Raw genomic sequence first — 24,337 nt, 5'->3', positions numbered from 1 at the left:
TGCGTACGATGAGTGCACCCAAGATATCTAGCTTGGACTAGCTAGAGTATCATACATAGTGTGCGAGAGAGACCTATAGATGGTGTATATATGCATGCGAACTAGAAAGACCCCCCCCCCCCCACACACACACACACAGAGAGAGAGAGAGATGGAGAGAAAGGGAGAGGGACGAACAAGGTTTTTGTGTCGGATGCGTGCGACAGAATTGAAGATTGTCGGTGAGAGAGAGAGAGAGAGAGCAGGAGTCCGGGGGAGGGGGAGGTCGCGTTTTATGCATCAAAGACTGATATAAACCATGTTTCGATATAAACTTGCATTCAAATATTTAAATTGGATAACATGTTGTCTGCAATCCACACATGAACGGATATGTACGTATATCAAACAAGTCCATTAATTTGACTTTCAACATGTTCATGGAGTACTATAATACTGTACAACATGCTACTCGATTGAGGTGTTCAATTTTGGATTTAGTTCACTATTTTGACCTACTGAACGAGCTATTTCATTGAATCGAGATATTTCATTTTGGGTTTGATTCACGTTTTTGAGTGGGTCAACTATTTGTCATATAGTAAATCGCTAGCAACGAGCATGTAAAAACACATTACTCCCGAGCATCATCTCTCCATCTAAAAAAGAAGTGGCAAGCTAATATTTCAAAATTTGATCCAAATCGACTTGGTAAGGTAGACATGGATGCTCGTTCTCCCAAAATTTGAACGAACCGTTAAACATCCTCTCTGCTCGGTGGAATTCGCCCGAGCAAATAAATGGGAGACGCGAAATTACCGTCCTATGTGGGACACACATCAATTGGCCCGTTGTACATCGAGGGTAGGTTCGTAACTTCATCCAAGCGCGCCTTCTCCTCGGCCGAAATGGCATGTGCCGAATAATTCATAAACCATGGTCGGCAAAACACGCTCTCCTCGCCCGAAATAGCTCGCGCCCACTATTTCAAAACACGCTCTCCTCGCCCGAAATCGCTCGCGCCCACTATAGTTCAAAACACGCCCTCCTCGCTCCCGCCCAGAGGAGCAAAGTTACTCTACTATCCCCGACCCTCAGTACACAGACCCAAGCCGAGAAGCCTATAGGCAAGGGTAGAATTGTAACTCCCCCTCACATTTTAGACAAATGCGTCCGTAAGACATGGTTCCACTCCCCTCCCAATTTCCCCCGGCCGCCCTCATTCATACCTCATGGGCGCCAAATCACCTTCTCCCCGGGAAGCTCCCTTCTCCCGAGCCGCGAAACCTCAGCCCCACCTCCATGACGCCCCCACCGCACCAATTTCACAGCCGCCCTCCTCCCTAATGCCGGAGACATTGTCCATTTGCCGTCGTGCACTGGGCCGTGTGCCTCTTACTCCGTGCTGCTGGTGTTGCCTCGATGACGGCCGCGTGAACCGTACCAGAGCCGATTCACCCCCGCTGTTGTTCACAGCGCTGGAGCGGCTCCAACTTCAGATCCGTCCAATGTCCTGGCGCTGCTTCGGCATAGCCATCGACCATCGCGACATCGCTCTTTCCCTGCCATCGGTCGCACGGCAACCGCGCCGGCCTCACCGACTCGGCAGCTAGACCTGCCTACTTCACCATGCCGCCAGATAGGTCGCACCCTCATCTCAAATCACTTTATTTAGGCGTTAGTTATCTGAATTTTTATTCTGGGCCAATCGATTTGCAATGGGAAGCAGCACCCCTCGAGGCGGCGGAGCTCCTAGGCTACCGGTTGGCTGGTGTCTAACGTAAGGGTGCGGGGCCGCAAAGTTCGCCACGGAAGCAGCGCTTAGATGGCTATCTTTTAGAGTTGCGTGGGTTGAAGGTACTGCTGCCGCCGGATCTGGATGGCGGGGAGTCTTTGTGGATTGGCCCGGGGGCGGCGCAACCACGGCAGTGCGGTGGGGCGGGGAGCGGGGTTTTGGCCGGGGCCACAGACGGCGGAGGCAGGCTGCTCTGCCGTTGGTCGCTAGCTCTTCGGGGAAGATTCCGAACAGTGTCAGCCGGGAGGCACAAGACGGCCAGCCATCCGGCGTAGATCGGACAGTACCAAAATAAAATAAAATCGTGTGACCCCAATTTAGTCTTCAGTCAACAGACGTGTGACCACTCTCGTACCTTGCTGTTGATCTCTTAGTGTATTTCTTCAGATCAAAGAGATATGTCGTTCTTAACATTATGCGTTATCTGCATCTTCAGACACACCGTCTTCCGACTCACCGCAGCTGCTCCAACAAGGGAAGCATACACCAGAAGGGAGCTATAGTCCCCACTCAACAGTTCCCTGCATCGAATGCGCGTGCCCGACATGCACAGCCACAACAACTGCAGGGCCATCCACAAGTCAGCACATGATGCTCACTCCTATGGATGGCAGCCAGATAGGTTGTACCCTCATCTTACTTGTGTGCAACATTTATGGCTTTGTTATTCATCTAAGCATGGAAAATAGATCATCACATTTCACTGTATATTCATGCTGATCTCTTACGGGTCTTGTTCAGGAGTTAACGTTGTTCCATAGTTCAGCTAAGATACTTGTTCTTTAGGTAACACTGTTCCATAGTTATCATCCATCAGCCAATGCTATCCCACAGGCTGGTGATTATAGTATTATACCACTTCTAGTATTTCCTATGTTGTTCTTTAATACTTTTGTGTGCCATCTAGTTAATCTCGAGTACAAACGATACATATTCTGTAGCTTTCATCTGTGTTCTCCCTTTAGTTTATGAGACCTGTTGCTGCTAGTTAACCCCAGTCCTACTATTTATGTCATCTCCTACAGGCACTCATTACATAAATCTAACTACTAGTTGTCTTCCATGCATGTCAGATATAATTGCACACACTGATATATCCACAAGAACCTCACGGAGCAATGTAAAGGCCAATAAACTTGATGTCAATGATACCCAATATGATGGAACATGTAAAGGCAGTTCTTCAGAAGACTTGCAGAAAGATGATGAATCCTCTTCACCCCACAAGGTCCTTGCTCTAACTTGGCCTGTGATATGGGTACAACATGCATATAATGTCCTGGAGTGTATCTACTCTGTTGCAATGCCATGTGCTTAGCATGCTGATCATGCATGTAAATATGTCATGCCTTCCTGTTTTTCAGTACCTATTCCATTCATGATAACATGTTTTCAAATTTAAGTACTGTCATTCTACTCTATCGCAATGCCATCTGCTTAATTTGGACATCATGCTTCTGAATATCTTATGCATTGTTATTCATCAGTATGTACTTCATCTGTCTACCATACCATGTTTTTTTACATTGAAGTGTTGTTCTAGTGCTCTGTTGCAATGCCATCTTATTTTCCCAATCATACACGTGTATGTTGCCTTAGTTATTTCTGTATGTATTCCGCTAGCATACAGTTTTACATTCAACTAGTGTTTTTTTGCTGTGTTGTCCTGTCGTATCCCTAGCTCTTACACCATACTCCCTCCGTCCGGATTACATGTTGCCGAAATGGATAAAAAAGGATGTATCTAGAACTGAAATACGCCTAGACCCATCCATTTTTTCCGGATGGAGGGAATACATGTCAATATGTCATGCCTTTCTATTCTTCAGTACCTATTCCATCTCTCTGCTGCCGCATGTTTTATAATTAAAGCACCATTCTTCTATACAAGGCATGCAAGGGGAAGACGACTATGTTAGAATCTGAAGGGTTACAAACAAGGCCTTTGCAAAAGATCCAAACGCCAGGAGATAATAAACCAACTCCAGTTTTTAAAGATACTGCTCCAGCACAGAGAAACCCAACTCCTACTGATAATAAGCAGATTCCAGTGGCCAAAGAACTAGTCCGCTCCAGTCCAGCAAAAATATGTCAACTCAATTCTAAGAAGCGTGTGCGTATCCTTGCATCATGAAATTTTATAGCATGCTGATCATATTTTCTACATGTTTCTTACCCATCTCTCTTTTAGAAAATAAGCTTAACAGATAGAAGATTTTCTGCAATGGTATCGTTTATGAGGAAAGATTCTTGCAGGAATTCTCTGTGCTCCAATGTAGATGTAAGTACCTGTTGTATATCACTATATTTTTACATCAGCATGTATTTTGTTAATCGGCGTGAATCCAACCTTTATCTGATCTAAATTTAGTTGTAGCAAAATGTATGATTAAAGGCCACAATGTTGATTTTTGCAAGGAAAACTGCCTGGTAGTTTTGCATCCTGAGCTGCATGAGTGTACTATCTCATATCAGTGGGTTTGAATACTTTGGTTCTGCAGTGGGTTTTTCAGTGTTTTTTTACTGTGTTGTCCTGTCGTATCCCTAGCTCTTACATCATACTCCCTCCGTCCGGATTAAATGTCGCAGAAATGGATAAAACTGGATGTATCTAGAACTGAAATACGCCTAGACCCATCCATTTATTTCCGGATGGAGTGAATACATGTCAATATGTCATGCCTTTCTATTCTTCAGTACCTATTCCATCTCTGCTGTAGCATGTTTTATAACTGAATCACCATTCTTCTATATAAGGCATGCAAGGGGAAGATGGCTATGTTAGAATCTGAAGGGTTACAAACCAGGTCTTTGCAAAAGATCCAAACGCCAGGAGATAATAAACCAACTCCATTTTTCATAGATACTGCTCCAGCACAGAGAAACCCAACTCCCACTGATAATAAGCAGATTCCAGTGGCCAAAGAACTAGTCCGCTCCAGTCCAGCAAAAGAATGTCAACTCCATTCTAAGAAGCGTGTGCGTATCCTCGCATCATGAAATTTTATAGCATTCTGATCATATTTTCTACATGTTTCTTACCCGTCTCTCTTTTAGAAAATAAGGTTAAACGATACAAGACTTCCTCCATTGGGATCGTATTCGAGGAAAATATCTTGCGGGAATTCTCTGTGCTCCAGTGCTGATGTAAGTACCTGTTGTATATCACTATATTTTTACATCAGCATGTATTTTGTTAATCGGCCTGAATCTAACCTTTATCTGATCTAAAATTAGTTGTAGCAAAATGTTAAAGGCGCCAATGTTGATTTTTGTAAGGAAAACTGCCTGGTAGTTTTGCGTACTGAGCTGCATGAATGTGCTATCTCATATCACGCACATTACTGAATTGTAGTGCTTCTCTGGTTGCCCATTCATTCATTGTGTCAATGTTGCTTTCGTATTACCTTACCTGGCTGATGATAGCTGTGCCATATTGTGTTAATTTGGTGTAGGCTAGTTGCCCAAACGTTCGTTGTGTCAATGTTGCTTTCCTATTATCTGACTTGGCCAATGATAGCAATGCTAGTGTGTTAATTTTGTGCAGGCTGCTGAAGATAAGAAGACAAACTCTGAAAACAGCAAGGCAACCCCATTGTTTCTTTCCAGTAAATCTAGGCCAGGTAATATGGCAATAACTCATGATTAATCTGTTTGGTTCCCGTCCTAATTTATGTTATGATGCAGTGGTCAAGACACTCTCCACTATCAATAATACAAGCCTGCCAAAATCGCCATCTGAATCTGTTCAGTATCCTCTGTCTCGAATGCGACGGAATAAATGTATGTTTGTGAACCAATTAATGGCTGAAGCAATGATGGAAATGGTGGATGAATCAGAGGTGCAGAGTCGTGCGACACAACAACTGATCAATGTTTTCAGAGACAGTGTGGCAAAGCAGCAAGAACTTGCCCACATGCTTATGGGCGTCATCTGTGCTGAGGTTGCAGATTGTGACGTTGTAGATGGTTAGGTTCTGCTCATTTATTTGCACTGGCATCAATCTTTGATTGCCCAGTGGATGTAATTTCCTGTAATATATTCTGGATGTGCAACGTTATTCCCTGTATGTCGTACCTTTGCTCGTCGTAATGGGCTCAAATTATCTAATTTGGCCTAAAGACATGAACGAACTTTAGTGGGCCCATTAAGTTAATGGGCCGTTACTAGGCCGAAAGTTAATGGTCGGCCCTCTTACCTCCCGGGTCGTTAACAGGCCGACATCGAAGCGGGCAACAGGTGGCCCCAATTTATTTCACGGGCCGTTAACAGGCCGTTACTAAGTTTGGGCTACATATGGCCCAACTATACTGTAGGCCTTTAGCAGGCCGAAAGAGACAGCGGGCTTGTATTGGACCATGAAGAGCATGGGCCGCTAAGAGGCCGAAAGTCAGGTCGTATTGTAAACGGCCCAACTGTGTTGTGGGCCTTTAGCAGGCCGAAAGAGAAACCGGGCTGGTATTGGACCATGAAGGGCATGGGCCGTTAAGAGGCCAAAACTAAGGTCCGACTACAAATGGCCCAACTCATTTATGGTCCGTTAACAGGCCGAAAGGCACACAGGGCCGGGAATTGGCCCAACACTTAAATGGGTCGCTAAAAGGCCAAAACTCAGGTCCGACTACAATGGGCCCAACTGATTTATGGGCCGTCAACAGGCTGAAAGTGACACCGGGCCAGAAATTGGCCCAACACTTAAATGGGCCGCTAAAAGGCCGAAACTCAGGTCCGACTACAAATGGCCCATCAGATTTATGGGCCGTCAACAGGCTGAAAGACACACCGGGCCGGAAATTAGCCCAACATTTAAATGGGTCGCTAAAAGGCCGAAAGATGTACATCCTGAAAATTGGCCCATCCATTAAATGGGCCGTTAACAGGCCGAAATCTCATCGGGCCGATATTGAGCCCAAATATATAGCGGGCTGTTAACGGGCTCGAACTGACGATGGGCTGCAATGGTGTCAAATCTTTAACGGGCCGAATTGGCACATCTCGTATGGGCCGTGGGCTTAAATGGACCTGACACAAGTAGGCCTTATATGGGCCGGCCTGCTAATTTTTACTGGGCCGGCCTTTTTCACCGGAATGGGCCACTGTTGGGCCATGCCATGTGTCGACCTATCATAGGCGCCTCCTGTCCAATGAGTGGATGACATCTGTCCCAACGATGAGCCGACACGTGTTTCCTCTAGCCAATGATGATTTTACACGTGGAAAATCCCCATTGGTCGGTGCTGTTAACGGGTTATCGGATCCAAAACCCGACCCGATAGCTTAACGGCGTTCCGTTACGGTGGATGCCACGTGTCAGTCACCCTTGACGAAAGCACTTCTGTGACGCGCGATTTATCGTCATGGAAGTGGACACTTCCGTGATAATAATTTTGGTAATGTCATGGAACACTTCTACGACAGCACATGTATGACTATCTTGATTCTGTCATAAATTTGTCATGGATGTACATGCATGACAAAAAAAAGCGACCTACTGTGACAAACACGTATCATCATGGAAGTGTATTTTTTGTAGTGAGGGATTGCCATGCAACGGATGCACTAGAGCTATAAGTGTATGAAAGCTCAACAAAAGAAACTAAGTGGGTGTGCATCCAACTCGCTTGCTCATGAAGTCCTAGGGCATTTTGAGGAAGCCCATCATTGGAATATACAAGCCAAGTTCTATAATGAAAGATTCTCACTAGTATATGAAAGTGACAACATAGGAGACTCTCTATCATGAAGATCATGCTGCTACTTTGAAGCACAAGTGTGGTAAAAGGATAGTAGCATTGCCCCTTCTCTCTTTTTCTCTCATTTTTCGGGCCTTCTCTTTTTTTATGGCCTCTTTTTCTTTTCTTTTTATTTTTCGTCCGGAGTCTCATCCCAACTTGTGGGGGAATCATAGTCTCCATCATCCTTTCCTCACATGGGACAATGCTCTAATAATGATGATCATCACACTTTAATTTACTTACAACTCAAGAATTACAACTCGATACTTGGAACAAAATATGACTCTATGTGAATGCCTCCGGTGGTGTACCGGGATGTGCGATGAATCAAGAGTGACATGTATGAAATAATTAGGAACGGTGGCTTTGCCACAAATACGATGTCAACTACATGATCATGCAAAGCTATATGACAATGATGAAGTGTGTCATAATAAACGGAACGGTGAAAAGTTGCATGGCAATATATCTCGGTATGGCTATGGAAATGCCATAATAGGTAGGTATGGTGGCTATTTTGAGGAAGGTAATTGTTGGGTTTATGGTACCGGCGAAAGCTACGCGGTACTAGAGAGGCTAGCAATGGTGGAAGGGTGAGAGTGCGTATAATCCATGGACTCAACATTAGTCACAAAGAACTCACATACTTATTGCAAAAATCTATTAGTTATCGAAACAAAGTACTATGTGCATGCTCCTAGGGGGATAGATTGGTAGGAAAAGACCATCGCTCGTCCCCGACCGCCACTCATAAGGCAGGCAATCAAAAAATAAATCATGCTCCGACCTCATCACATAACGGTTCACCATACGTGCATGCTACGGGAATCACAAACTTTAACACAAGTATCTCTCAAATCCAAAACTACTCAACTAGCATGACTCTAATATCACCATCTTCATATCTCAAAACAATCATAAAGAATCAAACTCCTCATAGTATTCAATGCACTTTATATGAAAGTTTTTATTATATCCCTCTTGGATGCCTATCATATTAGGACTAAATTCATAACCAAAGCAAAATACCATGTTGTTCTAAAGACTCTCAAAATAATATAAGTGAAGCACGAGAGTTCATCTATTTCTTCAAAATAAAACCACCGCCATGCTCTAAAAGAATATAAGTGAAGCACTAGAGCAAATGACAAACTACTACGAAAGATATAAGTGAAGATCAATGAGTAGTCGAATAATTATGCAACTATGTGAAGACTGTAGCGACCAGACCTCAAACAGTCTGATCTCTGTGCATCAGTGTCATTCCTGGATCGGTAATGCTGACACACATAGTACTTAAGGATTTATAACAGAGTAGCAATCACACACTTATCACATCGAATGTCTCAAAAGAGAACTTATTACAATAAATATGGCTTAAGGCCATCTAATACGATAACAGCGGGAGTCTTGGAAGACAAAGTGAGTCCATCAACTCCAACGGCATCACTGAGTGAAAGACAACGACCTATGGCTCCTTATTCGTCGTCTGAAAAGTCTGCAACATGAACGTTGCAGCCCGAAACGGGCCAGCACATGGAATATGCTGGCAAGGTAACACAAGAGTAATGAACAGGATAAATGCTATCACTACATGCATATTTGGCTGGTGGTAAGCTCTAGGGTTACATTTTTGCATAAAGCCAATTTCTCCCTACAGCAAAGGAATAAATTTTTATTTAACTATCATGGTAGTTGTTAAACATTGAGAAGGTTCCTCCAACTCAATCCCAATTAAACATCATCATTAAACCAATCAAATTATAATAAGAGTGATGAGATCAACATGATAATCCAAGAACTAGATACTCAAGATGTCCATAACCGGGGACACGACTAACCATGATTAGTTTATACACTCTGCAGAGGTTTGCGCACTTTTCTCCACAAGACTTGAATACATCCATGGTCGGAGATTCGAGACACAGTCTTTCTGAAGCATTAACTCTCTACTCTGGATAGACAGTACCACCTACAACCCACTACATCTGCTAGTCTACCTCTTCGAGAGCTTCATGCAACTTACTCAACTATGCCAGAGCCCATAATGGCTTGTGGCCGCACACGGAAGTTTCTAGCATGAATAATCTTATGATCCCTTTGAGTCTGGGTGGCGGGCCGTAGGATAATCACACGGGTCCTCCGGGATATCCTAGGACAACACTGGATTCTCCAGGTGCCCACAAGCAATCCACCGAGATGTGTATTTAAGTTGCCACCTTAAGTTGAACCATTAATTAATAACTCACATTTGTCATGAATACACTCAACCCAGTCCACGTGTACGAGCATAGCATAGCAATATAAGCAACGTAGAAGTAACTCCCGTAGGTTTGAAAATAAACAGGTGAATAGGTACTACCTCATCTACTTCCCAAAACCCACAATTTAGTCGGATCCTAACCATGCAATTGTTTGAGGATTGATCTAATGCAGTAAAACTGGGTAGTAAAAGGGTATGATCAAAGTGTTACTTGCCCCGGGTACTCTATCACAAACAAACAAGCATACAATAAGCACTCAACTAGAAGCACGGGTAAAACTCAAATACGAAATCTAACCAGAAAGTTCAACTTAAGAAATCCGGTTTGCAAAAAGAATCAAACCAAACGAAGCAACGAAACTCAAACTGCGAAAGAAATAAGATCCGTTTACTAATCTGGACTTAAGTCAAATTTTACAGTAGCAAATTCTTGTTCAAGTTGCTTAAACAGAAAGAGGGCTTCGAAACAAAGATCTAGGCGCTTGAACCGCCTAATTCCGATAAACGAGCGAAAAGTTATACTAGAACGAAGATTAGGTCGGAATCGCAATCGAAAATAATCGCGGAAAAACCCTGGAAAAAGAAAACTGACGAACAGGCTAACGAACGGACGTTCGTTGTCTGCGGCTAACAGGTGAAAACCGTTCATTAAACAAACGTACGAACAAGCGTTCGCTAAATAAATAAACCTAAAAAAACAATAAAACCGATCTAAATCTAGGGTTTCGAAAAAAACGACCGGTTTTCCGAAGAAAACCGACGGCGGCGGCAGTGGGCTACCTTAGCGAGGTCCGGCGAGGTCGGCGGCGACTCCGGCGGGCTAGCGGCGACGGCGGCGAGGGGATCCGGCGGCGGGGTGGCGGAACGGGGCGGGAGCGGCGCTGCGAGGAGGCGAGGGTGATGCGGCGGTGGCGACGGTGGCGGTCCGGGCGGCGCTAGGGTTTCGGGCGGGGCTCTAGCGGCTCGCCCCCCCCCCCCCCGGCTTTAAAGGGCCGGCCGGGCTAGTGTCCCAGGCAGACATGGCCCGGTTAGGTCGGTTGACTTTTTTAAAAATAAAATTTCATGCAGAAAAACGAAGAAAAGAAATACTAAACGGACTCCAAAAATCCTTAAATAAATTTTCCCCGTCCTCTAAAAATCTACCGGACAAGGTGAAAATTCATTTGGGCCTCTAATGCAATGTTGAAAAACGCATATTTTTCCTAATTCAAATAAAATAGCGATAAAAACTCCGAATAAAATCTTATTTGATTTTAATATTAAATCTCCAATATTTCTTTATTTTGGGGAATTCATTTTATCCCCTCTCTTTTATTTTCATAAAAGAAATATTCGAAGAGAAAATAATTAAAATCAAATGATCCTCTTTTCAAAGTTTGAGAAAACTCAAATATGAAAATAACGAAACCCCAACTCTCTCCGTGGGTCCTTGAGTTGCGTAGAATTTCTAGGATCAAGCCAAAATGCAATAAAATATGATATACAATGATGATCTAATGTATAACATTCCAAATTGAAAATTTGGGATGTTACAAAGACTCTCTAACATTTAAGAATTTCAGATCTTGGTATATTATTCAAGCAGCAAGCAAAATAAAAGAAAATAAAATGACGCTCCAAGCAAAACACATATCATGTGGTGAATAAAAATATAGCTCCAAGTAAAGTTACCGATGAACGAAGACGAAAGAGGGGATGCCTTCCGGGGCATCCCAAAGCTTAGGCTCTTGGTTGTCCTTGAATATTACCTTGGGGTGCCTTGGGCATCCCCAAACTTAGGCTCTTGCCACTCCTTATTCCATAGTCCATCGAATCTTTACCCAAAACTTGAAAACTTCACAACACAAAACTTAACAGAAAACTCATAAGCTCCGTTAGTATAAGAAAATAAATCACCACTTAGGTACTGTTGTGAACTCATTATAAATTCATATTGGTGTAATATCTACTGTATTCCAACTTATCTATGGTTCATACCCTCCGATACTACTCATAGATTCATCAAAATAAGCAAACACCACATAGAAAACAGAATCTGTCAAAAACAGAACAGTCTGTAGTAATCTGTATCAAACGTATACTTATGAAACCCCAAAAATTCTAAAATAAATTGATGGAAGTGAGGAATTTATATATTAATCATCTTCAAAAATAATTAACTAAATATTACTCTCCAATAAAAATTGGCAGCAAATCTCGTGAGCGCTAAAGTTTCTGTCTTTTAACAGCATGATTGCAAAGACTTTCCCCAAGTCTTCCCAAAGGTTCTACTTGGCACAAAGACTAATTAAAAGCATAAAAACTCAAGCATAACAGAGGATATATGAATTATTTATTACTAAACAGAAACAAAAAGCAAGGAACAAAAATAAAGTTGGGTTGCCTCCCAACAAGCACTATCGTTTAACGCCCCTAGCTAGGCATGATGATTTCAATGATGCTCACATAAAGGATAAGAATTGAAACATAAAAAGAGCATTATGAAGAATATGAATAGCACATTTAAGTCTAACCCAATTCCTATGCATAGGGATTTTGTGAGTAAACAATTTATGGGAACAATAATCAACTAGCATAGGAAGGCAAAACAAGCATAGCTTCAAGATTTTCAACATGTAGAGAGGAAACTTGATATTATTGCAATTCCTACAAGCATATATTCCTCCCTAATAATAATTTTCAGTAGCATCATGAATGAATTCAACAATATAACCATCACATAAAGCATTCTTTTCATGATTCATAAGCATAGAAAATTTACTACTCTCCACATAAGCAAAATTCTTCTCATTCGGAATAGTGGGAGCATCATAAGAAACTCGAATACTATAAATTGTTTCCACATTAAAAGAGTAATGTTAAGAGAAAGGGTAATCATAATCATGACATGTTTTATAAATATAATCATCACTACTTTTTATAGCATAAGTATGATCACAGTAATTATCATAAGTAGCAACTTTGTTCTCATCATAATCGATTGAGACCTCTTCCAAGATAGTGGAATCATTACTAAATAAAGTCATGACCTCTCCAAATCCACTTCCATAATTGTCACAATAAGATTCAACACCCTCCAAAATAGTGGGATCATTACTTCCTAAAGTTGACACTCTTCTAAACCCACTTTCATCAATATAATCGTCATAAGTAGGAGGCTTGCTATCATCATAATAAATTTGCATATCAAAACTTGGGAGACTAAAAATATCATCTTCATTAAACATAGCATCCCCAAGTTTGGGACAAAAATTAATTGCAGCAAATATATTCTCAAACTTGTCATTCTCATCAAACATAGCATCACCAAGCTTGGGCCTTTTCATATCATAAGCATAATCACTCTCATCATTAATAGTACGGATAGCACCAATAGTATAGCAATTATCATCATCACAATGAGTAATAGGAGCAACATCATTTGGGAGGGATACCTTTTCACCTTTGCTCCTCTGTCTTTTATTTTTCTTCTTCACATCATGTGTGGGTTTAATCCTCTTTTTGGAGCTCCCTATTAACGAGATTGGTTGAATAGGAGGCTCCTCCTCGTTACCTGATTCATCATAAGAAATAATAGGAGAATATTGGGAAGTCTCTTCCCTTTCATTAGTATTCTCTTCATCTTCTATTTGTTCTCTTGTCTTTATGTAATTGGCAATATAAGGATTTTCAATGCAATTCACCGCACAATACATAAAAATTTCTTCCAGATCAAAATCAAGAAATCTATCAAGATTAAATTTTGTAATACCCTCAGTTATACGTTTCATTTCTTCATACCCCAAAAGAAGACTAAGCTCTTTATGATGCTCAAGGGTAATCAAGTTATCACAATTTTTGGACACGATTTGATCATGAAACAAATAGCATTGGAGCTTTAAATGACCATGTTCATTGCAAAGTTCACAAGGATGGCGATAAATATTGAATCTTTCAGCACAATCATCTAGCCTTTCTTGCAACCATTTAGTTTCCAAATACTTATGCCTCTTGCAAAATCTATTTTCCCTATTTGGTGTGTGCTTGCAAGCTCTATGTATTCCACAAAAGTTGACATGCTTATAAGAGAGATTTTCATCATGACTAGTGCAATCATCATTAGTACTATGGATATTCAAGGAATTCATACTAACAACATTGCAATCATGCTCATCATTCAAAGATTTAGTGCCAAACATTCTAATGCATTCTTCTTCTAACACTTTGGCACAGTTATCGGAATCCTTATTTTCATGAAAGATATTAAAAAGATGAAGCATATGAGGTACCCTCAATTCTATTTTTTTTGTAGTTTTCTTTTATAAACTAAACTAGTGATAAAACAAGAAACAAAAAGATTCGATTGCAAGATCTAAAGATATACCTTCAAGCGCTAACCTCCCCGGAAACGACGCCAGAAAAGAGCTTGATGTCTACTACACAACCTTCTTCTTGTAGACATTGTTGGGCCTCCAAGTGCAGAGGTTTGTAGGACAGTAGCAAATTTCCCTCAAGTGGATGACCTAAGGTTTATCAATCCGTGGGAGGCGTAGGGCGAAGATGGTCTCTCTCAAGCAACCCTGCAACCAAATACAAAGAGTCTCTTGTGTCCCCAACACACCCAATACAATGGTAAATTGTATGGGTGCACTAGTTCGGCGAAGAGATGGTGACACAAGTGCAATATGGATGATAGATAAAGGTTTTTGTAATCTGAAAAATATAAAAACAGCAAGGTAACAAATGATAAAAGTGAGCGGAAACGGTATTGCAATGCGTTGAAACAAGGCCTAGGGTTCATACTTTCACTAGTGCAAGTTCTCTCAACAATAATAACATTATTGGATCCTATAACTATCCCTCAACATGCAACAAAGAGTCACTCCAAAGTCACTAATAGCGGAGAACAAACGAAGAGATTATTGAAGGGTACGAAACCACCTCAAAGTTATCCTTTCTAATCGATCTATTCAAGAGTCCGTAGCAAAATAACACGAAGCTATTATTTCCGTTCGATCTATCCTAGAGTTCGTACTAGAATAACACCTTAAGACACAAATCAACCAAAACCCTAATGTCACCTAGATACTCCAATGTCACCTCAAGTATCCATGGGTATGATTATACGATATGCATCACACAATCTCAGATTCATCTATTCAACCAACACAAAGAACTTCAAAGAGTGCCCCAAAGTTTCCACCGGAGAGTCAAGACGAAAACGTGTGCCAACCCCTATGCATAAGTTCACGAGATCACAGAACTCGCAAGTTGATCACCAAAACACACATCAAGTGGATCATGTGATATCCCATTGTCACCACAAATAAGCACATACAAGACATACATCAAGTGTTCTCAAATCCTTAAAGACTCAATCCGATAAGATAGCTTCAAAGGGAAAACTCAATTCATCACAAGAGAGTAGAGGGGGAGAAACATCATAAGATCCAACTATAATAGCAAAGCTCGCGATACATCAAGATCGTGCCGACTCAAGAACACGAGAGAAAGAGAGAGAGATCAAACACATAGCTACTGGTACATACCCTCAGCCCCGAGGATGAATTGCTCCCTCCTCGTCATGGAGAGCGTCGGGATGATGAAGATGGCCACCGGAGAGGGATTCCCCCCTCCGGTAGGGTGCCGGAACGGGTCTAGATTGGTTTTCGGTTGCTACGGAGGCTTCTGGCGGTGGAACTCCTGATCTAGGTTATTTTCTGGAGGTTTCTGTATTTATAGGAATTTTTGGCGTCGGTCTCATGTCAAGAAGGTTCCCGAGTCGTCCACGAGGTAGGCCCACGCGCCCGGGGGGGCACCCCCCATCCTCGTGGATGGCCCAGACTCTTCTGGCCCAACTCTTTTACTCCGGGTCTTCTTTTGGTCCATAAAAAATCGTCAAAAATTGGCACGTCAATTGGACTCCGTTTGATATTCCTTTTCTGTAGAACTCAAAAACAAGGAAAAAACAAAAACTGGCACTGGGCTCTAGGTTAATAGATTAGTCCCAAAAATCATATAAAATAGCATATAAATGCATATAAAACATCCTAGATGGATAATATAATAGCATGGAACAATCAAAAATTATAGACATGTTGGAGACGTATCACATACTTATTGCAAAATCTATTAGTCATCGAAACAAAGTACTACACACATGCTCCTAGGGGGATAGATTGGTAGGAAAAGACCATCGCTCGTCCCCGACCGCCACTCATAAGGAAGACAATCAATAAATACCTCATGCTCCAACTTCGTTACATAACGGTTCACCATACGTGCATGATACGGGAATCACAAACTTCAGCACAAGTATTTCTACAATCCACAACTACCCACTAGCATGACTCTAATATCACCATATTTATATCACAAAACTATTGCAAGGAATCAAACATATCATATTTAGTGATCTACAAGTTTTATGTAGGATTTTATGACTAACCATGTGAATGACCAGCTCCTATCATCTCCCTAAATAGATATAAGTGAAGCAAGAGAGTTTAATCCTTTCTACAAAAGATATGCCCACGCTCTAACAAATATAAGTGAAGCAAAAGAGCATTCTACAAATGGCGATTTTCTATGTGAAGAGAAATAGGCAATCCAAACTTCAAAAGATATAAGTGAAGCACATGAAGCATTCTATAAATCAACCAAGGACTATCTCATACCATCATGGTGCATAAAAGAAAAGTGAAAACTAAATGCAAAAGATGCTCCAAGACTTACGCATATCATGTGATGAATAAAAATATAGCTCCAAGTGAAACTACCGATGATCGTTAGAAGAAAGAGGGGATGCCTTCCGGGGCATCCAAAGGCATCCCCAAGCTTGGTTGCTTGGGAGTCCTTGAATATTTCCTTGGGGTACCTCGGGCATCCCCAAGCTTAGGCTCTTGCCACTCCTTATTCCTTCATCCATCGTTATCTCTCCCAAAACATGAAAACTTCAATCACACAAAACTTAACAGAAAGTTCGGTAAGATCCGTTAGTATAATAAAGCAAATCACTACTCTAAGTACTATTGCAAACCAATTCATATTTTGTTTTTGCATTGTAGCTACTATAATATAACTTTTCCATGGCTTAATCCACTGATAGAAATTGATAGTTTCGTCAAAACAAGCAAACTATGCATCAAAAACAGAATCTGTCTTAAACAGGACAGCATGTAGTAATCTGAACATTCACCATACTTCTGGTACTCCAAAAATTCTGAAAAAATTTATTAAAATAAACAATTCTTATGGAAAGATAGTGAAAAAATTTTAAAAACCATTTGACGTTTCGGTAAAACATGTAAAATCGTGCACTACAGCCAAAGTTTCTGTTCTGCACCGCACAAACCAACAAGCAATGTAAACATCCTAAAGGCAAATCTTGGCGCATTATTTTTATAATAAAATGGGATTGTACAAGGGGATAATTATTTTTTTTGAAAATTTTCTGTAATCAAGATTCACAAAGTTTCCGTGAGCAAGAACAAAGTTCAAGGAGCTCCCCCACTTCAACAATGCTTGTCTCTCTCACTTTCACTTTTCTTTTTGAAAAGTTTTGGGTTCCCCTCTTTATTTTTTTTTGTTTTTAAACTATATAAAAGCACTCAACAGAAATAAATGACTCTCTAAAACTTCCGGGTTGTCTCCCTGGCAGCGCTTTCTTTAAAGCCATTAAGCTAGGCATAAGGTGCTCAAGTAATGAATCCACCCGGATCCCAAGGTATATCAAAGTCAATTTTAGTTAACAATGATTTGTAATTTAGTAGTGAGCACAAAGTAACATATATCAAGCAATGACAAAGACTAACTCTCTTCCTATGCATCGGCATGTCATACAAGAACAATTCATGCACATCAAGTAAAGGCCAATACATGGTATAAGAAGTTTCTTGCAATTTTATCATATTGGAAACATAGAGAGGCAAAGATGTAGTTCCTCTCTCATAATAATTGCAAGTAGGAGCAGCAAGCACATGCATATTGTATCAATCAAAATCATCATATGTAGTAGTGAAACGCAACCCATCAATATAATCCTTAATAAGGGCAAACTTCTCCGTATAGTGTAGTCGGGAGAATTCAAATACATAATAGGACTATCATGCGTGGGTGCAATAGCAAAAATTTCATGTTTAACATAAGGAACTATAGCAAGTTCATCTCCATAAACATAATTCATATTGGCATCTTGGCCACAAGCATAGCAAGCATCATCAAAAAGGGATATTTTAAAAGAATCAACGGGATCATAACAATCATCCTTCGGTAAGCACGAAGGGAAATTAAACGATGTATGAGTTGAAGAGTTACTCTCATTAGAAGGTGGGCACGGGTAGCTAATCCGCTCTTCCTCCTTTTGTTCTTCGCTCTCCGCATCATCTTTTTCATCCAATGAGCTCACAGTTTTATCAATTTCTTCTTCCATAGACACCTGCAAAATATTAGTCTCTTCTCGGACAGCGGAGACTTTCTCAATAAATTCATAAATATCATAATTGTATTTATAATTCTCATAGCAATATTTAAGGATAGCTAAATTTTCAGGTCTATAAATTGAATCATCAAAATCTTCAAACTCTTTAAACAAAGATTCAATTTCATAAGCACCCATAAAAGCAACGAATTCTTCTATTTGTTCCACATCATAATAATCATATATACCATTAGCATAAGAAGCCAAGGTTTCATTGTCATTAAATTCACATGAAAAGGGAAGGCGTGGAGCCTTCATCCTAGAGCAACAAGTATAATCATATCTCAAGCATAGTTGCCGAGCATACCAATGCAACATATAAATTTGATCCCATAATAGTTTCCCTTTTTGAGTCAAGCGATAATCCCTGAAGTATTCACGTTGATCCAACGTTACTCCCATTATAAAGTTGAATGGGGTTTTCTCAGGATTATCAAAGTAGTACATAATATCTTTCACATAATGAGCATCGAGGGTTTTAGGAGGTTCCCCATCTCCATGAGTAGCAAGTAAACCTAATTTTTTTGGTATATCATGTTCCATATCCATAACTAAAGATAGAGAACAATTTAGAACAACAAATAAAAATTACTTAGTGATAAAGCAAACAAGCACACAGGAGAATATTCACCCCACGCTATAACTCCCCGGCAACTGCGCCAGAAAAAGGTCTTGATAACCCACAAGTATAGGGGATCAATTGTAGCCTCTTTTGATAAGTAAGAATGTCGAACCCAACGAGGAGCTAAAGGTAGAACAAATATTCCCTCAAGTTATATCGACCACCGATACAACTCTACGCACGCTTAACGTTCGCTTTACATAGAACAAGTATGAAACTAGAAGTACTTTGTAGGTGTTGTCGGATAGGTTTGCAAGATAATAAAGAGCGCGTAAATAAAAAGTAGGGGATGTTTAGATGAAGACACAACTAAGTTAGTTTTAGTAGAGAGCTTTTTGTCACGAGAAAGTTATTTGTCCATAGGCAATCGATAACTAGACCGGTAATCGTTATTGCAATTTTATTTGAGGGAGATGCATAAGCTAACATAATTTCTCTTCTTGGATCATATGCACTTATGATTGAAACTCTAGCAAGCATCCACAACTACTAAAGATTATTAAGGTAAAACCCAACCATAGCATTATAAGGCATCAAGTCCTCTTTATTCCCATACGCAAACAACCTACTTACTCGGGCCTGTGTTTCTGTCACTCACGCGACCCACCAGAAGCAAATCATGAACATATTGCAAACCCTACAGCGGGGATCCCTCATGCTTGTGCGACATGGAGAGCACCATAGGACAACACCAATAATAAAACATGCAACTCAAACCAATCACGATCATCAATTAACCCATAGGATAAAACGGATCTACTCAAACATCATAGGATTGCCATACATCATTGGGAAATAATATATAGCATTGAGCACATGTTTAAGTAGATATTACAGCGGGTAAAAGAGGGGTTACACCGCTGCATAGAGGAGGAGAGAGTTGGTGATTATTTCACACAGATTTTATAGCAAATTCAATTATTTCAGCTACATTTTAATAGGGTGTGGCTATGACTCAGTCGACTCAGACTTAACGACTTACGTATTTTTTCTTTTTGATGTGTGTCATTGTCTCGGCTCGGTTTTTGCTTGTGTGCATGCAGTTTCGATGCCAGCACAACGTCCCAGACATGAGAGCAGAGCTCGTGCCAGCGAGGTGTTTGCAGTTGGCCGCCGCAGCATGATGTGTTGTTATTTGTCGTTGCGGGGTGGTGTGTGCTCCGGGAATCTGTGTGGAGAAGCTTCGGGTGAAAGTCTTGCCCGATCGTTCGTACTGGTGTCATTTTTCTTCTTGGAGGTGTTGTTGTGAAGCTCTTCCCCACCCCTCTTGGGGTGGGCTCTTTGGGAGAAATCCGTAGCTTAAGCCGTCGGAGTGGGCGACGATGACGCCTACCTCATTTCCTCCTTGGAGGCGTCATCTTGGAGGGTTTGCACACACCTCTTGCGCAGTCCCCTCCTGTCGTCGTGAGTCGGGGATGTCGGGGCGGCGGCCCCGGGTTGTTGTTGGTGCGTCGTGCTGGTGGCCTTGGGAACCATTGCAGGCGCCCGTTCTATGAGGCAGGGCGACATATTGGTGATGGCTTGGGGTGACAATCATGTGTATGGCCATGGTCTGCACGCGGCTTCCCTATGTAGCTTGGGCTACGGGTGGTCGCATCGTGCGGCATTGCAACTTGGAGGCGAGCGGCGGTATGTTGGGTGTAGCGGTCCCGGAAGGTGGTGTTAGTTGATCGTGCAGGACGCGATGGAGTGGTGCATGTCGGGAGGCGGCCCCGAGAGTTTCTGCAGCTTTGAGGGCTTTGGCCTCGTGTCAAGCAGGCGACGGGGGTACAAATCGAAGTTGTTCATTGGCATGTCAAGCAAGGTACCTGGCGCATGGTTTGGGACGATGCTTGCTTTGCCATCTTTGTAGGAGAGTTCCGGTCTACACCTCCCATAACAGTCTTGACTTCGAGAGTTCCGGTCTACACCTCCCATAGCAGTCTTGACTTCTTCTCTTCGACGGTGATGGGAGGCCAGCTAGTTTCGGTGACAGGTTTTTCGTTTGTTTTTGTTTGTGAGGTTGGTGTGTTTTTGTTGGGTTTGTTGCGCCGTCGGATTGTGGGCTTGGCCCTGAATGTTTTCACTTCCGTAGTTAACTGGCAGATTTGAGTGAGACGCCCGGAATGATGATATATGAGACATAGTTGGGTAGCACCGATTGAAGAGAAACTTGTCCATCACCGTCTGAGATGGTTTGGGCATATTCATCGCATGCCTCCATAATCTCTAGTGCATAGCGGATGGCTAAAGCATGCCGATAATGTCAAGAGAGGTCAGGGTAGACCAAAGTTGACATGGGAGGAGTCCTGTAAAGAGAGATCCGAAGGACTGAAATATCACCAGAGAATTAGCCATGGACAGGGATGCATGAAAGCTTGTTATCCATGCCTTAGAACCATGAATTGGTTGCGAGATTCTCATGAGTTTCAGCTCTAGTATACCCTAACTTATTTAGGACTAATGGCTTTGTTGCCATTGCTCTTGCCTCTCGACCTCCATGGAGGCCGAATTTCAGGATGGAACATCCTTGAAATGTGATCTATAAAAAAACAAAGTCATGGTATGAGTGGATGAATAGTATCATGTGTTAAAAAGCCTCAGGTTTATTCTTTTGCACAACCATCATATCAACGTATTTTATCCTGAAAATTTACACATTTTGTGCATTATGCCTCCATGTATGTCTATTTATTTTCAGATTTTTTTTTGAACTGTAAAAATATGAAATTTGATTTTTTTTTTCAAACCGGCCCCATGAGGCTCGGCCTCCAAAAGGGGTTTTCAGACAATTTTTCTTTAATAATGAATAGGAAAGGCAAAGTTTTTGCCTCGATTTTAAAAAAGAAAGCCTTTTTTTGCGGGAAAAAGAAGAAGCCTTGCCTTGTGGCCTGCACCTCGCAAGCCACGCGGACACGCCGTCGATGAAAGCCACAGTGTGGAAAGAGCTACAGTGTGAGGATATTTAAAGCAGCGATGCTGACATGATTTTATATTCGTAGTGGGTGCACCATATTTTTTTCCCAGAAAGACATCAGCAAGTGAGCATCATAGGCTAGACCGCTTTGAGTCAAGTCAACTCATTCTTTGCCTACGCGCTCCATCCAGATCTCATTGGGTTGGTTCGTATAAATCCACCCGAAGCTAGCAACTACTAGCAAGGAAGCGATTCTTCTCACAAGCCTCATCCCCGTTTCGTTGTTCTCTTCGCAGCTGCTCGAGAGAATCACCCCCAAGTGTTCGATCTTCCCCAGGTTAGTGCTTTTGAATCGAGAAGCCGCATATATGCTGCTTAGTTTCCAAGAGATCCATGTGCGCCTAGTCCTGTGTACTTAGATCTGTCCTTCTATATGGGGCATAAGAGTTTCTGACGATGCGTGTAGCTTGAAGCAGCTCACCTCAAAGCTTGTTCAACCATCAGAAATGGCGACCGGCGCTGGCGGAGGTCAGCCGAGCGTTCTGAGCACATTGCCGAAGAATCTGCCGTTAGACTTTCTGAAAACCATCACCGACCAGTTCTCAGACGAGCGTAAAATCGGTACAGGCGCATTTGGAACTGTTTATATGGTATGTGGTCATTCCTCTGCCTTTATATTTTCACCTTCGCATGAGTTTCTGAAGAAAGATGCCAATGTTTGCTGAAAAAGTATCTTTGAGGTCGAACAGGGATTAATGCCGGATGGGCAAATAATTACCGTGAAGAAACTCGCTGAAAATTCACCAATTGCGCGTGAGAAAGCATTTGCTAACGAGGTTCAGAATATTATGGCTCTCCACCATGAAAATGTAGTAAAATTGGTGGGCTACTGCCATGAAGGTCAAAAGAAAGTGGTGCTGAACAATGGAAGATATATCGTGGCTGACATTGTTGAAAGTTTACTTTGCCACGAGTACGTACCAAGGGGAAGCCTTCAGAAGAATCTTTTTGGTAAATACAATACTACCTGATTCAGACTGCATTCGTGTTAATGTTCTGATATGTTTATAGTACTACGGATTGGAGTTTGACATCACTATATTCCTTTAACTTTTCAATGCTCAATAGTGGGAAAAAAACTACAATAGTTGATCTTATCAAAAGAACTTGTTATTGTACTGAAAACTTGTCATTGTGAACATATTTTTGCTGCCGGCATTCTAATAAATAAATGTTTACGTTATTGTAATTCGTTATATTCGAGTAATTCAGTAATCCTGTGTTTTACTTCTTCAGAACTACATACAAAAATGGACTGGAACATACGCTTCAACATAATTAAGGGGATTTGCAACGGTTTGCACTTTGTACACAGCATTCCTATTGTCCATATGGATCTCAAGCCGGAAAACATACTGTTGGATGATAACATGGTGCCGAAAATCGCCGATTTCGGTCTCTCCAGACTCTTTGGTCAAGAACAAACACGGATGAACACACAGAATGTTGTTGGGTCATAGTAAGTTGACCACAAACTGCGATAATCTTTTGTTCCTTCGTCTTAAAGTAAACTGCATTCTAATCTCTCCGATAATACTTTTAAAAATCTTAATGATATGCAGTGGATACATAGCTCCGGAATATCTATACAGAGGTGAAATCTCCACCAAGTCAGACATATACAGTTTAGGCCTACTAATCATGGAGACTACCACGGGAGAGAAGAATTGTCCAGGCAAAGAACCTTCTGCAGTGCAATTCATAAAAAATGTAAGAGAAATTTTGCTTCATGATTTGAAAACTAAACTTTAAAAGCTCATGTTACGATTGATTTTTGTGTTATCTTGAGGATCATGATTCCAATCCTATATGTAGGTACGTGAAAATTGGAAAGAGCAGCGCATCGCATCTGAGTACCCATTGTTAGATGTGGATGGCCTCCAACAAGTAAAAAAATGCATTGAAATAGGACTGGAATGTGTTGAGATTGATCGGCTGAAGAGACCATCCATAGAAACAATTCTCGACAAGCTAAACGGACGATGTGCATCCATAAGAAACTAAAATGTCATGCCAGGTATGCAATTTTCACTCTTTATAACTGACTTGTTCTGCATTTCAGCTGCTGATAACCTACTATATGACGTTTCAGGTCTCCAATCTCCATCGAGCATGAAATTTGGGTTTTGTTCAGCAGACATGTGCAAGATGGAATGGATACTCCCTATTATTGCTAGAATGAATTATTTATAAAACAGTACGCTATGATATGTACGTCATTGTGAAGCCTATTAAATTGTATTTCTCCTTGTAACTGCTACGTACTCCACATATCTCTTCGTGGTAATGGATATTTTTATTCTCCAGATACAATGTTGTCTGTTCAATTTCAGTTTGAAATACAAATTTTATGTGATAGTGTAGCAAGGGAAAAATGCAAAAACTTTGTGTGTCGGTGCTTTGTGGCTTAATCAACGGGGTCCAAGTTAGTCTAGTTTACAACCGACTTAAACTATTTGGGGATTAAACCAAACATCTTGCTATACGGTAACCCAAAGACAACGGCAGCTGGGATGATACCAACCGTA

At 41.4% G+C, this 24,337-nt stretch overlaps 1 protein-coding gene across 3 annotated transcripts; it reads left to right on the top strand.

The window, feature by feature from the left end:
- The first annotated feature begins 21,820 nt into the window (after positions 1 to 21,820).
- LOC123086720 (cysteine-rich receptor-like protein kinase 36) lies at positions 21,821 to 24,117 on the top strand. 3 transcript variants are annotated; one of them, XM_044508492.1, is made up of 7 exons: positions 21,821 to 22,086; positions 22,226 to 22,399; positions 22,499 to 22,760; positions 23,046 to 23,268; positions 23,372 to 23,519; positions 23,625 to 23,826; positions 23,902 to 24,117. In XM_044508492.1, exons 2-6 carry the CDS (start codon positions 22,256 to 22,258, stop codon positions 23,811 to 23,813), a joined length of 966 nt encoding a protein of 321 aa, XP_044364427.1. In that variant the 5' UTR covers positions 21,821 to 22,086; positions 22,226 to 22,255; the 3' UTR covers positions 23,814 to 23,826; positions 23,902 to 24,117. The 3 variants fall into 3 exon arrangements, with proteins under 3 accessions (XP_044364427.1, XP_044364428.1, XP_044364429.1); XM_044508493.1 differs by having other exon boundaries at positions 21,823 to 22,086; positions 22,216 to 22,399; XM_044508494.1 differs by having other exon boundaries at positions 21,830 to 22,086; positions 22,254 to 22,399.
- The last annotated feature ends 220 nt before the right edge of the window (positions 24,118 to 24,337 follow it).

Source organism: Triticum aestivum, chromosome 4A (genome assembly GCF_018294505.1).
Source record: "Triticum aestivum cultivar Chinese Spring chromosome 4A, IWGSC CS RefSeq v2.1, whole genome shotgun sequence".
NCBI classification, from domain to species: Eukaryota; Viridiplantae; Streptophyta; class Magnoliopsida; order Poales; family Poaceae; genus Triticum; species Triticum aestivum.
This window is presented reverse-complemented; position numbering and strand designations above follow the sequence as displayed.

Coding starts and splice junctions, on each gene's coding strand:
- LOC123086720 (XM_044508492.1), top strand. CDS start 22,256: ATGGCGACCGGCGCTGGCGGAGGTCAGCCGAGCGTTCTGAGCACATTG. Junction 22,761..23,045: donor CCTTCAGAAGAATCTTTTTG/GTAAATACAATA, acceptor TTACTTCTTCAG/AACTACATACAAAAATGGAC. Junction 23,520..23,624: donor CAGTGCAATTCATAAAAAAT/GTAAGAGAAATT, acceptor TCCTATATGTAG/GTACGTGAAAATTGGAAAGA.